General features: G+C 42.6%; 1 protein-coding gene across 1 annotated transcript; it reads left to right on the top strand.

Annotated features, from left to right (window-relative positions):
- The first annotated feature begins 14,377 nt into the window (after positions 1-14,377).
- FZD2 (frizzled class receptor 2) lies at positions 14,378-17,346 on the top strand. Its single transcript, XM_063300524.1, has one exon. The coding sequence runs from the start codon at positions 14,685-14,687 to the stop codon at positions 16,347-16,349; it is 1,665 nt and encodes a 554-aa protein (XP_063156594.1). The 5' UTR covers positions 14,378-14,684; the 3' UTR covers positions 16,350-17,346.
- Positions 17,347-18,115: the final 769 nt, after the last annotated feature.

Raw genomic sequence — 18,115 nt, 5'->3', positions numbered from 1 at the left:
TCTACAAACCATGCCAAGTAATTTAACTTCACATAGATAAAAGCTGAGTTTGTGCCTGCCTGCCTGCCTTCCTATCAGTCCTGACTCCTGGCAAGTGCCTAGACAAGTCCATTCACTTTTCCTGGCAGCATTTTTGCAAGAGGTTTGTGATTGCCTTCTTCCTAAAACTAGAGGGAGTGACCCACCCAAAGTCACCCATTTGGCTTCATGCCTAAGGCTGGACTAGAAATCACAGTCTCCTGGTTTCTTGCACAAAGCTAAAAGGTACAGTAGTTGTTTCACTTTGACACTGTATGTATATGCTGTTAGGTCATCCTGCTCAGAAAATGTCAAGAAATAATAGTGATCATAGCAGAGTGGTATGCAAGAGCTCAGTTCACTTCAGGATTAATCAGGACAAGCTATGTAAGAGATAAGCTGCTCTCAGCCAATGGTCAGGTCCCTTGCAAACAGTGAATTAAGATACACTGGGCATGAGATCAACTGCAGGTCACACCAGACTGAAAGTATGTGATCCAGTTGTTCTGCTTTGGAATATGATACAGACAAAATACTATCCTTAATGCATAAGGAAGTACCTGCATATAACCAATCTGTTCTTAACAAGATTTCCTCATGCTCTACACCAGTGTTTCTCAACCTCCACAACTTTAAGATGTGTGGACTTCAACTCCCAGAATTCTCCCATCCAGCTTGCTCTACACTATGGAAATGGATCTTCTTCATAACTGGGATACCTAAGAAACATTTATCTGTCCATATAACGTGCATAGTACTTGAATTGGATGAATTAACTCGATTAATTACAAGATGGTTTACTGACTGGATTTCTAGATCAATTGCAAGATCACTTAAAAACATGTAAATGTATTAACAAATAATGGGAAAAATATAAAAATAAAAATAGGTTAATGATAAAGTCAGAAGTCTTTTGAAACCCGTTTAAGCAATGTTCTCAATCAATATATTTGAGTCCAAATATAACTAAAACAGTTGCAAAGTACTTCTATATCAATATTAAGATGAGAGTCCAGTTCTGTTGCTGTTGCTGTCATTGTATTAACCATGTCAACCAAATTTTATTTATTTCAAATTTGATTATGTGTTAGTTTGTACTGTATTGCATTTTAATTGTATTTATTGATGGGCCAATGGCTGTAATAAAATGTGTTGCTGCCGTTAAACCAGCGTATTGAAGGAGCTGGGGAGGAGAATTCAGCCCAGGCCCACTTCCTTGTTGGTCCTTTCTTTCTTGCTGTTTAACATCATATGAAGCCATAGGGAGGAGCAATCCAGTGATTCAGGGAGGGGGGATACCAACAAGTTGCTGATGATACCCAGCTTTATATTGCCACCCTGGGCCAGCTGGAGATTGACAGTCTTGTTCCTATGTCAAGCTTTGGATTTGCTGTTTGTTCATTACAGTTCTCTGTCAGCTCCAGTTTTGCTGGAGTAGTGGTGCTGCCTCTGAAGGAGCACCTCTGTGACTTGGGGGTCCTTCTGGACTCATAGCTACTACAAGATGAGGCCCTTTCTCTAGCTCCAGCTGGTAAGCCAGTTGAGTCCCTTCCCTGAGTGAGAGTGAAAGGACCTGGCTATGGTGACCCATACCCTTATCACTACTCATTTCAACTACTCTAAGGTGCTGTATATGGGACTACCTTTGAAGACAACCTGGAAACTGCTGTTGCTCTAATATGCAGCAGCTCACTTACTGTGGACCAGTGCTAGTTGCTACAATCATATTACACCTATTGGTTATCACTAGGTTTCCAGATGAAATTCAAAGTGCTCATTTGGACTTCTAAAGCCCTATATAATTTGGCACCAAGGTACTTGCAGGACTGCCTTCTCCAACTAGAATTGACCCATCTGAGGAGACTCTCCTGGGAGGAGCTGTGGAGGGTGCCTCAACTCTGTGCGGTTGGGAAGGCTGATGCCAGAAGTGGATGTTTTTCCATCCTGGTACCTACACTCTGGAATAGCCTCTCCCTAGAACAGTGTTTCTCAACCTTGGCAACTTGGAGGTGCATAGACTCCCAGAATTCCCTAGCCAGCATGCTTCAAGTTGCAAAGGTTGAGAAACACTAAGTTAGGCTGTCTTCCTCAGTAACGGCCTCCCGGAAGTTAGTGAAGACCAAACCTTGCTGTGAGCTTGATTGCCACTGATATTTTATTTCTTTCTTACTGTGCACTGTAACTGTTATTTTTGATTTTGATTTGTTATGGTTTGTGTTCTGTTATAATGTTATCTGAGGTTGTGGGTTAATTTTCTCACTGTGGATGTTTTATTGTAATTTTATGTTGCTATAAGCCACTGTGAATCAAGATGAACTGGTGGCATGTACAATTAATTAATAAATAATAATAATTTCATAATGAAGGCATTTTGTGCATTTGCAAAAGCATTCTCTTCTCCCCCCTGAGACTGACATATTGCTCATTTTAACCATGTTTTTGTCTGGGATCACATACAATACTAAACGATAAAGGATTGTTTGATTTTGGCTTAGTATGTTTTATGAATCCAGCTGTAATGGCTTGTTCAGTGAATCATAGTTAAAACAAACCGTGCCTTAAAATAATATGAAAACCTCAAAACAGATCTAGCCTTGAATCCTAAGCTCAGATTTCATAACAGAATTTGCATATGCTCAGAAGTTGTAGTATTAGACTTTCTCAAAGGATCAACCTTGACAGTTAAACCTTTCCTTGTTGTTGTTTGTTTTACCTAATTAAAAAAAAGAAAACCAGAAAAGAAACCCTGATAATTATATATTTGTACTAAATTCTAGTTAGTCCTGGTTGAATATTCTAATGTATGTGTGTATGTATGTGTGTGTGTGTGTGTGTGTGTGTGTGTGTATAAAAGAAAATTAAATTTCAAAGTACAACATATAAAGATAGAAAGAGATTGAAGAAAGAAGAAATGAAAAAAGAACAAACTTAAAAGTGCAGAAATAAAAAGAGACCTAGGAAAAAGAGTGACTTCTGACCATCTTCAATACAGATAAAAACATAAAAATACATTAACCTCTTACTCTGTTTTTAGCTATAGTATGCATTAATTCTACATTCTTATACAGTCCTAATCATCAAATCCCAAAATCAAAACTTCATTTTTTTCAGTTTCAAGCAGAAAGTCCAAAAGTGGTTTCCAAGTAGAAAGATAGACAATATTTTCTTTAATCAATCTTGTCAGTTTCGCCATCTCTGCCAATTCCATTCATTTCACCGAATATTCTAGTTTATAACTGGAGAGCAGTAAGAGAAAAAAACACTTGGTTAACTTATTTTGTCGCAAAGCCAAAGGAACCATTTTGGTTGCCCCTCTCCCCCCTTTTTCTCCTGGCTAAGTTTCTGTAACTTTAACAGTGGCAGAAATAGAAGATATGAAACTTTTTTTGGCACGGTAAATAGCAGTGATAGGAATTAGTTTGCCTATGAATTTTTGTGTTGTGCCGTTTTCTCAAGGTAGTAGGACTGTTTCAAAAATTAAGAAAAGTAGTTCTCTTTGCAATCACCTGGGATAAAATGTTCTCTAGGAATTCTTGCTGATGGTGTACGAGAAGAAATTGTGTGTGTGTGTGTGTGTACCCAATAAGACCTTCCCTGTATATAGTTGCCTGATTTTTAGGGGTGGGGGGGCAGGAGATTTCTTCCTTGGTTGCCAAGGGTTGGGGTAGGAGAAACGGACTGACTGGGAAACAGTGTCATAAATCACTGTTTGTCTTGAAGGGTCAAATTATTCCCCCCATCCCAGCTCCCGATCTTTGATTCTGGGATCCTATACCCCCCTCCTCCAAGGCTAGGAACAGTGCCGATGGTTTCAATTACGCCCTGAAAGGCAGAGAGGGGCCTCTTTTCAAGGCAGCCCAGCCCTCTCCTGCTCTCAACAAAAGCTTAAGTTACAGGAAAAGGAGCGAGCTGAGTGAAGGGAAGAAGTTCGGAGGGGGAAAAAACAGAGGGGGTGGGTGGGGGAGGCTTGGGTGGGGAAGAAAATCCCCAAAGAAAAAACGGAGAAAAGTAAGAAGAAAGAGGAATGATGGAAAGAAAACAAGAGAGAAGGGCAGGGACAGTGGGAAGAAGTAAGATAGAAATGGCCTGGGAGTGAGAATGAGAGAGAAAGTTTAGGCTGGGAAAGAAACAGGGCCAGGCCATTCTTTCCTGTGGCCTTTTCACTAGCGCCTACCCGAAGAACGTCAAAACTTCAGGCTGATTTGAGTTATTTATGACCAAATCTCAGCGTGCTGACAATCTTAACAATGCACTTGAGGTAGAGTTAAATAAACCCACTAACCAGTTTCACTCATGGCTGGAATTTTCCAAATAGCTGCCTTCTGCTCTTCCTCCAGAAATAAATAAATAACTATTGGGCAGCTGGGCAATTGAAATGCTACCCCCCCAATGCTGTCTTTTGCGATTTGTGTAAAGTATGCAAATGGCATTTATTTGCATACTTGCTTATTTACACTGTTTATTTTGTTGCCACTTGTCAAGGCGAAGGCAAGGAGCTCTGGGTAGCACAGAAGCTCTGCTTGCTCCACTTCTTCTGAGCGTTACCAGTCACTGCTCTTTCCCTCTCAAGTGCCTCTTTGCAGCTGGGTGGGGTGTAAACAGCTTCTCATCCTGAAAGCAGAGGATCACACAATGTCAAATCCTGTTCCCAGTGTTCATTTCGGCCATCGGCCTAATTTTGAAATAGTGATGGAACATGCACAGTTCAGGAATAGCATTGCTAATACTTGAAAGAGAAAAGTCTAACATCTGGGCACATCAAAGAGGTATGGCCTCGTGCAGAAAGCAGGTGCAAAAGGGTGTCCTGGGAAAACCTGTGGCTCTCCAGATTTGCCAAACTGCAACTCCCATTCTCTCTTACCATTGGCTCTGCTGGCTGAGGCTGCTGAAAGTGGTCATTCAGGAAGCCCATTTCTGATCTCACCCCACACAGGACCTGCCAGATGCTTTGGACTACCTGCTATCCTTACATACCAAAACTGTGGGGCACCAGACTGGGGAAAGCTGATTTGAAGTGCTCGGGTATTTCGTGTGTTTTTCTAAGTCTCTCAGCAAGCAAAACCATATAAACATGAGAGCAAGTAACCTAACACAAACCCAGATCAGGTCTGCATGGAAGATTGAAAGAGAAAATCTAATATGTCAGCCATAATTGAGAACTGGCACTCTAAAGAAAAAGAAGCATGGGGGTAACTTGGGAATGCACTTAGCCCTGAGTAATAAGAAGTGGATCTGGTAGATTCTCAACTATCCTTGAATTAGGGGACAGTCAATTATTTTGGTGACAGTCCTCTTAAATATAATGAGAATTCCATGAGAAGTTATGTGGTATAGTTGATTGGAATCTAAACCAATTGTGGCTTGTAAACAATGGCTTATGGTTTATATGTTATGTGAACACAGCCAATTATCCCTTACGAACAACGTACAGTCTGTGTTTATGCAATGAGATTTCTCCACCTGTTTTCCTTCTTGCTGTGTCTCCTCTGTTGCATTTCTCCTATGTGTCCCACAAACGCAGCAGCAAGCAAGTGCCATATACGCACTAACACACAGAGACAGCTTTTGGACCTACCATTTGGTGGACTCTGGGGATTGCAAAAGGAACATCTGCAGACTGCAAGTAGTCCACAAGTGTCACTTTTTTGCACTCATCCCATAAATCATGATTTATAAACCATAGTTGCAAAGTTCAAACAATACACCTTTCAAACCAAACTAAGCACATAACAGCTCAGCATGACACATGAATCCAGTCACTGACTTTATTTGCATGACTGAACCACAAACTAGTGAAGTACATTTTAGCGTCATATATTCTGCTAGCCCACCTCTTGTGGTTAGATTATGATTCAGTGTCATACAAAGCTGGCATTTGGGTTAAATTTGGTTCGCTAACTCCTGGGAGGCATGTTGTGCAAACACAGATATTGTTGGTTAAGTGCATTGTACTGTATAGATCTCTCACACCCCTGAGCAGCTCTGTGCCATCTTGGAAAGAGTCATGGCTGTTTAATGAGTCAGGAGTCATATGCTGCATTTGTTTCCCCCCATACGGTATTCTGAAGCATTTATCAGCAATTAAATCCAAAGCACTGCCGTACACAGCTCCCCTACAGAAAGGTAGGAAAAGTTCTGAGAAAGAACACCATAGCAGAGGACAACCAGCCCAGGGGTGACCAGAGGAGCAGCAGCTGCAAGGAGTTTCATCTCACCGCCAGGGAGAAGCCTCTGCAGCAACTGCCAATTGTCTGAGGGCCACAGAGGTGAAGCGAGGCAATCTTGTTTCTCTCACTAGCCAGGCTCAAGGGCTACTGGAAGTATACAGCCCCTTCCCATTCAGGAAGATCATAAAAACAATCTGGTTCCCTCCATCAGGCAGAGAAAAAGTAGGAGAGCTGTGTACAGTAGTGCTTTCCTTTTATGCCTCATTCCAGACTGACAATCAATATCCTGGTTTCTGATTTTGATATTTGATAGTTCCTGAACACAACCAGGCCTGGGTATGTATAGCACATTAAATAAGTCTAAAATGGGTTTGGGTAGTTGAAGTTTCAGGGTGTCATTGGAAGTCAACTGTTGTACCAGCATGTTGTGTGAATCAGGCTATGCCTTCATGCTAATATAGCATAAGATGCAATTTGTTTGGGTACAGCAATTGTGATTTGCTAACCTAGGATTAGGGTTTTCTGTGTTAAGTGAACCCAGCCAGAGTGTGTAACTGCGGGTTGGTGTTGCCCCAGGGATAAAAAGGAGACGGGAATACTGTAAAATCAGTCTAGCTCATTGCTCAGGGATGCTCAGCCAAGAAGCTTCAGTTCAGTATGGAATGGAATGCAAGAACGTTCCAGCATTATGCAAGTACATTTTTTTCTAGCCACAGTTAAGAGTGGAGAATGCCTGAAAAGCTTCACACAAAACAGCAATATGAAGCAACATACAGGCTGTGTATTCAGTTCTAGGAGTAGAATCAAATTTGAACTCTAAGTGTTTTGCAAAAGATCAGCAGGTTTCTGTGGGCTGACCAACTCTTCAACCCTAATAACAACAAAAAGTTTTCTCCAGCCTAAATTAAGCTGCGGAAATGAAAGACATTTGCAAGAATTGCTTGCATGGAAGGACTGGGATCTAATTCCTCTACAGTACTAAAAATAAATTCCTGGACCCAAAATATGCCCAGAGGCACTCTGTTATTTCTATGAGTGTCTTTCCTTTGCATAGGAAGCCACACTGCTCAGCAAGTGGGCTTACTTATCCTTCATCTGGGGTGACTCTCACTAATTTTTCTGGCTTGCCTTAGGCTTAGAATGTTGTGTGAACCTGGAGTGACTGCTGTTTCTAGATAATGTGCTTGAAGAGTGCTTCATTTTTGCACCTGTCTCTGACTGGTGGAACTAAAGTACAGTAGATTAAACATGGTTGAAATCTGCCCATCCCTGCTCCACAGAACACAATGTTCTGCCACATTATATGACCGTGCTTCAACTATTTGGGAATTTGCTGTTCAAAATATTTTATAATAAAACAGCTCCTTAGAAGAAGGGTTAACATGATAAATAGGTTAGAAATTTCCTGCAGTTTCAGCATGTTTCTTCTTTAGTCAGATGTAGCCTGGTCACAGTAGAGGGAAGTTTAGCCTGACAGTGGCTGGATTTATAGAACAAGCTAAGCCAATTGTGGTTTACTTGTTAGTGGAAACTAGCCCATTGTAGTTTATTCAATAAACTATGGTTAAATAAACCATGGATTACTGCAATGTATGAACTCAGTGAGTGTATTCATTGCAAGACATGGCAGGTCAAAGGCAATAAGGATGGTGTTCAAGAACATCAAGTTTCTGTGCCTGGATTCCCATACCGTACTTAGAAATCAGGTTCTTTGTTTGATTTTGGTTTATTGTGTGCTTTCTTATGTGGAGATCTGGAGGTAAAAAAGCAGCATTTATCAGAGATGCAGTTCAGCATTAAGCTGCTGCTGCTGCTGCATTCAACAGGGCCACAGTTTTGCAAAATAAGACTTTGCTCCTTATGAAACTGGGGGCATTTCTGGTTGTGCTTCGAATATAAAAACAGAAGGGCCCAGGGGCACGACTGAGCCATCATACAGAAGATTCAAAGAACTGAGTGACTTCTATTCCCTGATATTTTGTACCAGAAGTAGCCAAGTACCTTTCATGGTGGTCATGAATGGTAGCTCATTTGTCTCTTGGAATGTGGAACTGAAGAATTTTGTGGCTGGCTTGCTTTGGATCAGGTTGCCCCAGCCCATTTTCACTGGGGAGAAAAAAAATCAAATAGCTTGAAACAAAACAGGCAGCCAAATTTCGAAGAAGACAGGAGCAGCCTTGCCAGGGATCAGCTACTTCAGAGACAAAAACCTAACTTGGTGCTGTCTGTTGGGGGGAAAAAAACTTGGAAAGTGTGTCTGTGGGAGGAAAGAAAGATAAGCAGAAAGTGGAAGGTGTGCTTAGAAAAAAAAATGCAGGATCAAGTTGCAGGGAGAAAAATGGGCCCAGATAAAAGCCTCAGGTCAGGCAGGAGAGAAGTAAGGGCAGGGCTTGAAATATGACAGGGGAAGAATTACAATGCAGGAAGATAAGAGGCTGAGGTAAGAGGAGATGGCAAGAGGGGGAAGGAGGAGGCTAAGCTGGCAGAGAGGGGGAGAGATAAGGGAAGAAAGGCTTAGGGTCAGTTGTTCAGAAAGAAAGGCTATGTGCCCCCCCCTCCCCGATCCTATTACACACACCAGATTCCCTGGCAGTTTAGGGTCACGGTGGGGAGAGAGACTCTTAGGGCAAGCTAGGGAACAACAGGCGCTGGATGAAAACCAAATTTGATCAGAAATGAAGCTTCCACCAGAGATTTGTAATACAAGGCAGGCAGGGATATTGCATCTGGTGCCACATCAAGCAGCTGATTTGGAAAGTCCTGAAACTTAGTTTATTTGTGTTGTATTTTTACTGCTATGGGAATGGAGAAGCAGTTCTGGCATATCCCATCTCAGGTGCTAAAATAATGGACTGTGGGATTCATCTCCTTCAATGGAACTTGCACAAGAATTTGGCCGTATGGTTAGGATCTAGGCCTGTAGAACAATCCTGGCATGTTTTAATCAGGAGGCAATCTGTGTCCAGGGGTACTTGTTCCCAGGAGAGGAGAGTCACTAAATTACTATAAGTAAATTCCTAGGAAAGTTAATTGGATTTAGTTTTCTTGACCATCTGTCTCATTGGTTTCACCAGAAAGTAACTGCACCTATCTTTAGTTTGAATCTAACCCAGTCTTCACCACAATGAGTAATTCAAGATTATGTGTGTATTGTTCTTTTTATGTGAATATTCTTTTTATTTTTAAAATTTCAAAAAGATTGAAGTGTTTCTTAAGTATGGACTAAAACTGCCACATGTTTAAAAACCGTGTATTCATCCCACTATACACAAATAAAACATTAAATTATTGATGTTTAATCAATCACAATTACACTGAATCTTAATCACATATTTTCTAAGCCAAAGTTTTTCTCCTGATAGTACTGGATTATCCCTCAGATCCTCACCCTTCTTCCCCAATAGGCATGAAGGGTTCCAACATAACATTATCAGTACTTAAAAAGCAATTACTGTTACCTTCAGATCTGCTTGGTAATGGCCCCTAAATTTAACATAATTATGTCCAGCCTCCTTCTCTCTCCTCTCAGCCTAAATTCTGCCCCTTCCAAATAAATCTTCACACTAACAAGTAAAAGAATGTCTTTGCACAGAGGTGCCACTGAGAAAGAAAGGAGTCATTAATGGGACTTCTTTGTTAGTGAAAAGGGGCAATTATAAGCAAGGAACAGCATCAGCATTCAAGGGACTCTTTTAAAGGGCCAGGCCCTATTTCTTTCTCATTTACAGGAAGGTAAAGAGAATTAGGTGGGGTGGGAATAAAGACTTTGAAGGAGTTCTGTATTGGATATATTCATATAATTATTACCACTTTAAAAATAAAAGTACAAGAAGGATAAAAAAAATGAGAGGACTACCTTTTACTTGATCCACCAGTTTTTATATCTTACCAATAAATAGATTAAACTCAGTAGCCATCAGTGTGTATTTGTGCAATCCCAAGGCTTGGTGGTGCTTTCATCATCTGAGGAACGGGTGCGTCCTCTTTTCTCTCTGTTTCCCCACGACCATTGCTTCCCCTTTTTGGGCTCATCAATTTTGCAAAGATCCACGCTGCAGGGAAGTGGCAGCCAGGGGTAGATTTCAGGCTGATATGCTCAGGATTGTAAAAGAACACTTGCAAACCAAAAGACTGTTTTACTTAATAAGATGAAAAGTCCATTGTATCCAAATTCTTTCTTTACCTCTATTATCTATCCACAGCATCTCACAATCAGATAGTCTGCCTCTGAATATAGAGATTAAATTTTAAGAGATTATGAGGAATAGGTTATTGATCTTCCCATGTTCTGAGGATATAAGGCCCATTTAGCTTTTGTTGCTGATTGCCACTTCTCAATTAATTATCTATTATTTTTAGAACATCATAGGCTTGCAGCTTTCCCAGCATCCTTCTTCCATAAGATCAACAGGTGTAGGGAAACCTACGGCCTTCCAGATTATTATTATTATTATTTATTCAAAATTTTTGCCACCGCCCATCTCCCCCCACATATGCTATTGAATTCTCAGGGCTCACAGCTAATGATGATAGATGCTGAGAGTTGTAGATGAACAACACTTGGAACATTAGACATTGTCCATCCCTGTTTAAAGAACTTGGCATTGAAGAAAAATAATATCATCAGCCATACTTTCTCCTATCAAAGTATTGCAAGGAGGGAATAATCTATACTTTAATAATAATCTATTATATAATCTATTATATAATCTATTATTATATAATAATAATCTATTATTGGACTTCAAGAAGATCAAACCAGTCCATCCTCCAGGAAATAAAGCCAGACTGCTCACTTGAGGGAATGATATTAAAGGCAAAACTGAAGTACTTTGGCCACCCTGGAGAAGATGCTGATGCTGGGGAGAGTGGAGGGCAAAAGGAAGAGGGGCCGACCAAGGGCAAGATGGATGGATGATATTCTAGAGGTGACGGACTCGTCCCTGGGGGAGCTGGGGGTGTCGACGACCGACAGGAAGCTCTGGCGTGGGCTGGTCCATGAAGTCACGAAGAGTCGGAAGTGATTGAACGAATAAACAACAATAATCTATACTATACCATGTTGTTTTGTTAAGATAAGTCATGTCATTTTTAGTCACCACTAAAAATGTATTCATAGTTTGTGTCAGTTCTTCGGTGCCCTTCTGGAGATCAGAGACTCAACTCACTCACGGAAGTATATTCTGGGCCTCTCTACAACACCAGCTCCACTGTCCTTGAGCCCTAAGTTTTTCATGGCAGGAAATGGCAACAAGGATGAGGAAGTCTTGTAATTTCTGGAGCGCATGTTGCATATAGTGCTTTCTCTGTTCTAGAGAAGAACCTGGGTTTGGGCAGGCACCTCACTGGGCTTCCACACTTTTGTTAACCTTGATTGTCCCCTTGATCTTGTCCCCAGCTCATGATCAAGTTAGGCTTAAGTTATCCTTAGTTATATGAAAATAGTATCCAACTGTGTGTAAAAATTTGTTAAGCTTCACCACCAAATATTGGAGGTGTAGTCATATGACCAGTAATTGGTAGGATCAGAGCTGATTAAGAGCTGATGGCCCCTCTCCTCTGCTCCCTGTAGCCTTTTAAACAGCCAGACACAACAGCACACTTATATGCAAAAGAAGGAGTGCAGCAACACTGCGGAATCAACCAATCCCTTTGCTTATCAAATTAGAAGAGATGTAATAGAGGCAGTGAATTTCATGATGACATAGTATAGTTTTCAGTGACTCAAGGATAGATGGCTAGCACCAGCTCAGCACTGGAAAAAGCCCACTGTTAGAAATGCCAGTTGTTCTGTCTCATTGGTGCTGCATACTTTCCAATTTAGCCACCATTTTTCCCCTCTTAATAAAGGCCACCCAAGCCAGTACTCTCTAAACCTCCAGCCCAAGGTCTGCTCACTATCCCCACCCAACTCATGGTCATGGGCCTTATTGCAAGGGTCACTTGTGTGACCCAATTTTGGCAGTTAGCATCAGTGGTACTGCTTGGGTTAAGAGTGTGTTTTCTTTTCCTCTTTTCTTTGAGTTTGAAAGAACTTTTGAGATGCTGCTGAGCTACATTGCAATTGCACTTGGCAGCAGGGGCATCCATCGAGAGGGATCCCCCTGCAGATGTCCCTACTTGGCATTTTTGTTACTCCCTCTAGTGAAGGGAGAAATGTGGGCAGGGAAGGGGAAAATGTCTGCTGTTTCTTTCTTTTAAGATGATTATGGCATTGAATTTGAGGCTATCCAGGCTGTGGCACCTTGGAGCCACACTTGGGATCCAACTCTGGTAACACCATTGGTTGGTGTATTCTTCAAGTATTTCTAAGCAGTCCTGCAGATGCATGTCAAATTGTGCTAGCACAGCGATGCTATGACTTCTTATCCTCAGCCAGCAGAACGTAAGCAAAGGGCTTCACCTTAAGAGGCTCATTTAAACCAAGTTCATGACAGGGCTAATTTTGAATGAGTGAACATATATACCTGCGCAGTTCATGGATTTTGAGATAAGTTAGGCTATGAATAACTTGTCTGGGGACACCCAGTGGGTTTCATGATTGAGAAGGTACTTGAATCTTGGATTCTGTCTCCAATCTTTCAGCATTTGACTACATGTGTCTACCTTAAGCCAAAGTATTTGACTATAGTCAGACTAATTAGAATCTGTATTAACAGAAGCACTGCCTTCAAATCACAGGAGGTAACAGTTCCACTGTACTCTGCTTTGGTCAGACCACCCTTGAAGTACTGTGTCCACTTGGGTACTGCATTTTAAAAGGGGCACAGAGAATCAGGAATTGGTTCAGGGGAGAGCGGCCAGGAAGAGAAGGAGTTGGAATGGAAGCCATGCTCTATGAAGAGGGAAGAAAGGAATTGTGCATGTGTAGTTTGCAAAACAGAAGTCTGAAGAGAAATAGGATAGCCATCTATTAATATCTAGAAGGCTGTCAATGGGGTGAACATGTTTTTATTTGAAACCAAGAATAAGACAAAGACCAATAAAAGTTAAAAGAAAGAAGATTCAGGCTGAACGTTAGGACACTTTCCTGATGGTGAGGAGTGTTAACCTGTGGAACAGTCGGCCTAGAACAGGGGTGGTTTCCCCTTTGCTGAATGTTTTCAAACAAGAGCTGGATGGTTACCTATCCAGGCTGATTTAGTGCAGGGTTCCTCAACCTTGGCAACTCTAAGCTGTGCGGACTTCAACTCCCAGAATCCTTTGCTTTGCTGGCTGGGGAATTCTGGGAGTTGAAGTCCACACAGCTTAGAGTTGCCAAGGTTGAGGAACCCTGATTTAGTGGATTCCTGCACTGAGAAGGTTGGAATAGATGACCTCAAAGGTCTCTTCCAAGTTATAAGATCTGTGATGCTCATCACAGAAGCTAAACTGAAGGAACCAACCTTACAAATCCCAAGTTGTTATATAAGGAAATAATACAGACAAGAAAGCCTCTAAGCCTGCCACACATGTAGTTGTGTTTATTGAAGAGCAATGATAGGCAGAACATTCCCCCCACCCCCGTTAAACTAGCCGTGAAAGATATGAGGAAGAAGAAATAGTAATCTTTCTGCCTAGACTGTGACAGCTCACCTATTGTGTGAGTTGGAAACAGAGGCTTTCCCCAAATAGAACACCAGGGAGTTCACTGGTTAAAAAAAAAAAAAAAGCACAGGCAACAGGAGGAAAAAAACTGGGAAAACACATCAGCTCCTCAATTGTGTTCCCGGCAGTTTTTTTGTATGTTTTGGTTGGAAATTGTTTGCGTAGAGAAGGGAGAGGCAGCTGCCTTACACTTTGCTTATTAGAATTTGGGAAGGGGGAGGGAGTTGAGTTGGTGGCACAACCAAGATAATCTGCCTGCTAATAATTGTAATTATGACTGGAGGTGAATAAAGATAATCCAAGGTAAATTATTTCTCCTCTAAAACAGCCACAGGGTTCTAGGGCAGGAGAGAAATTTGGCTTTTGGTTCGTGATCTCGTTATTTCTCTCCCCCGCCGCCCCCCCTCGCCCTCGCCCTCGCCCTCGCCCTCGGAGGTGGATGACCAATCCCAGGGAGGAAGGAGGGGAGGAGGGCTGGTCCCTGAATTTGAATCTGATTGGGCTAGAAGAAATTTTGGGAAGGGGTTTAGGCAGCCAAGATCTCTTTGATGGAGATGCAAGCGGCCGGACGGGGGGAGGGAAGGAGAGAAGGGGCCGGCCTGGAATTGATTAAGTTGGGAGGAGAAAGAGGAGAAGGCTGGGCGAAGCTCAACTCAGCCCGGGGGCCCTCCTTTGAAACGGACTAATTGGGGAGGGAAGACACAAAGGGAAGCGAAAGGCGCTGGGAGAGACGCGCGGCGAGGAAGAGTTCCCGCTGGGTGAGTGGAGTTTTGCCTCCCTTACCTTTCGAGGCTGATCCCAAAAAGTTTTGCCCGGACTAGGGTGCCTGAAGGGAGTGACAGATCTCAGCTCGTCCTGGGGAGGAGACAAAGCGCTCGGGTGTCCGTAAGAGCTGACGGGGAGCAAACCACCATGCGCCTTGCCGACGCGTCCTTGGCCCGCTGCCTGCCGCTGCTGCTCCTGGGATCCTGCTGGGCCCAGTTCCACGGAGAGAAGGGCATTTCCATCCCCGACCACGGTTTCTGCCAGCCTATCTCCATTCCGTTGTGCACTGACATTGCCTACAACCAGACGATCATGCCCAATTTGCTGGGGCACACCAGCCAAGAGGATGCTGGCTTGGAGGTCCACCAGTTCTACCCTCTGGTGAAGGTCCAGTGCTCCCCGGAGCTCAAGTTCTTTCTGTGCTCTATGTATGCCCCAGTGTGCACCGTCTTGGAGCAAGCCATTCCACCCTGCCGATCCATTTGTGAGAGGGCACGCCAAGGCTGCGAAGCCCTCATGAACAAATTTGGCTTTCAGTGGCCGGAACGACTGCGCTGCGAGAACTTTCCCCGCCATGGGGCAGAGCAGATCTGTGTGGGGCAGAACCATTCAGAGGAAGGTGGCTCTCCAGCATTGATTACAAGTGCCACTCCTATTGCTGGACAGGGTACTGCTGGGCCACCGCGTTATGCTACCCTGGACCACCCCTTCCACTGCCCACGAGTCCTTAAAGTGCCCAGCTACCTCAATTACAAGTTTCTTGGAGAGAAAGACTGTGCGGCACCATGTGAACCCACGAAGAATGATGGACACATGTTCTTCAATCAGGAGGAGATCCACTTTGCACGCATCTGGATTCTCATCTGGTCTGTTCTGTGCTGTGCCTCCACTTTCTTTACTGTCACCACCTATCTGGTGGACATGCAGCGCTTCCGCTACCCCGAACGACCCATCATCTTCCTCTCTGGCTGTTACACCATGGTCTCCGTGGCCTACATTGCAGGATTTGTGCTGGAGGAACGGGTGGTGTGCAATGAACGTTTCCAAGATGATGGCTATCGGACAGTGGTGCAAGGTACCAAAAAGGAAGGCTGCACCATACTTTTCATGATGCTGTACTTCTTCAGCATGGCCAGCTCCATCTGGTGGGTCATCCTGTCCCTCACTTGGTTTCTTGCAGCTGGCATGAAGTGGGGACATGAAGCCATCGAAGCCAACTCACAGTACTTCCACTTGGCAGCCTGGGCTGTGCCTGCTGTCAAAACTATCACCATCCTGGCCATGGGGCAGATTGATGGTGACCTCCTCAGCGGTGTCTGTTTTGTGGGGCTCAACAACATAGACCCACTTCGGGGCTTTGTTTTAGCTCCCCTCTTTGTCTACCTCTTTATTGGCACCTCATTTCTGTTGGCAGGCTTTGTGTCACTTTTTCGCATCCGTACCATCATGAAACATGGGGGCACCAAGACAGAGAAGCTAGAGCGTCTCATGGTGCGCATTGGGGTCTTCAGTGTCCTCTACACGGTGCCAGCCACCATTGTGATTGCTTGCTACTTCTATGAACAGGCCTTCCGTGAGCACTGGGAGCGGAGCTGGATTAGCCAAAACTGCAAGAGCTTGGCCATCCCCTGTCCACTTCAATATACCCCACGTATGACTCCTGACTTCACTGTCTACATGATCAAGTATCTCATGACACTCATTGTGGGCATCACCTCAGGTTTCTGGATCTGGTCGGGAAAAACCCTTCACTCCTGGAGGAAATTTTATACCAGGCTAACTAACAGCAAACATGGGGAGACTACTGTTTGAGAAGGGACAATGCAGGAAGCAAAGAACCCAGGTTGCCAGCTCTGGAGTTTCAAACGAACATCAGACCTCCTGCCCGAGTCTCTCTCCACACGAGCTGATGCTGTGTATGTATGGGGAGATATTCTTTGGAAAGCTTCCCTGGAATTTGGGGAGTGGGGCTTCAGTACCACATAGAGCTGGAAACTCCTCTGACAATCCGAGAGGAAAAAAGAAAAACAAGGGAGAAAAACCCAACTATTTAAAACTGTCTCATTTTACTTAAAACAAGTTCTAAACTTTTTTTTTGCTTTAGGTTTTTAATTAACTATTAAAGGGTGTCTTTTTGTAATTAAAATTGTAAATAGCATTTGTAAATTTAATTATATATTTCTATTTAAAAACAAATAGAACAGCAGCAAGGACTTTTTCAGAAAAGTATGGAGGGGTCAGAGAAAGAAAAACTTTTTTTTACCTCCTCTGCGTTGAGTGCTAATTCCGCCCCCCCACCCCACCCCTTCGACCCCTCTCTCTGGCTGTGTGCTGTTTAGGTTGGCCCTTAATGGGCTATTTTTGCTTAAACTTTTCATGAGGGCCAGGTTTTGAATCACTCCCACCACCCAACCCACCTAAAACATCTCCCATCAACTCCCTTTTGGAGGCTACAGTTTTTGATATGTTTCCAGGAAGACTTCTCCCATCTCATTTTTTCCTTTCCAGGTTGGAAGGTTGGCAAGTAATGTTCTGTGCCTATGAAAATATGTTTGGGGTGGGTTTGGGGAAGATGGGTGAGCCTTCTTGCTTTTGCTAAAATTTGGGCCTTGGCTGTGAAGATTTTCTTACGTTTATTTCTGCTAAAGAATTATGACCTTCAAGAAACTTTTTTTTCCCCTGCCTTAAGCTGCAGAATTCTCTTTCTGTTACATTTGTATGTTTCTATTTTTTCTCCTAGAAGTTTTGTACAAAAGGTAGCTTTTTAAAAATGACATTTCCTTTATTAAACAGACTTGTTCTTTGCAAATTCAGCTTGAGTATTTTTCAAAAGCAGCAGCGGCTGCCTCCAAAGCAATTTATTTGTGAGATGTCGCGTCAGCTTCTATAAAGCAGCTAAAAACTGCAATGCATACTTCCTAGCACAATACCCATTTGCTTGAAGAGATGGACCTGTTTTCTACTTAAGAAAGGAGCTTTTTTTAAAAAAGGTATTGAGACATGCTTGGTGGTATTTTAGAAAGTTTAAGGGGAATTTATTTCCTTCACTTGAAAAATAAAATACTGTCTTTTGAGAAGCATAGGAACTTTATTTTGCCACAGTTTTCCCCCCATATGGGAGATTAAAAACTACATTTCTGTCTAACTTTTATAATTTTCTTCTCTTGAGAATATATACTTTTCTCAACTTTCTATTACAGCTCTCAAGAAATTCCATAGATATTTGGGCAACTTCTCTAAATGCCACTAACAGGAAAGTAATAGATTTCTTTATTCAGTAAAACAACTGTAAAAGCAACGTATTCAGTGAAAAAAGCATTAAAGCTAAACCATTTTTTTCCAAATCAAATTTCTCTGATTTAGAATTGATTTCCAAGAACATTAAGGAACAGCCTAAGGTTTCCATGGAAATCACTGCAGACAATTAACTTCTTACCATTTTTTATGAAAAAAAGCATCGGAAGCAAAACATGGTAAAATTAGTCTTTGAGTCCTCACATATGACTGCACACGTATGCATTTTGCATCTGTTATGCAAGCTGTGAAAAGATGTGGCCACTGTAATTTTTTTCTCTTTT

Source organism: Candoia aspera, chromosome 4 (genome assembly GCF_035149785.1).
Source record: "Candoia aspera isolate rCanAsp1 chromosome 4, rCanAsp1.hap2, whole genome shotgun sequence".
In the NCBI taxonomy this organism is placed as follows: Eukaryota; Metazoa; Chordata; class Lepidosauria; order Squamata; family Boidae; genus Candoia; species Candoia aspera.
The sequence above is the reverse complement of the archived record's forward strand: the minus strand, read 5'-3'. Positions and strand labels throughout refer to the sequence as shown.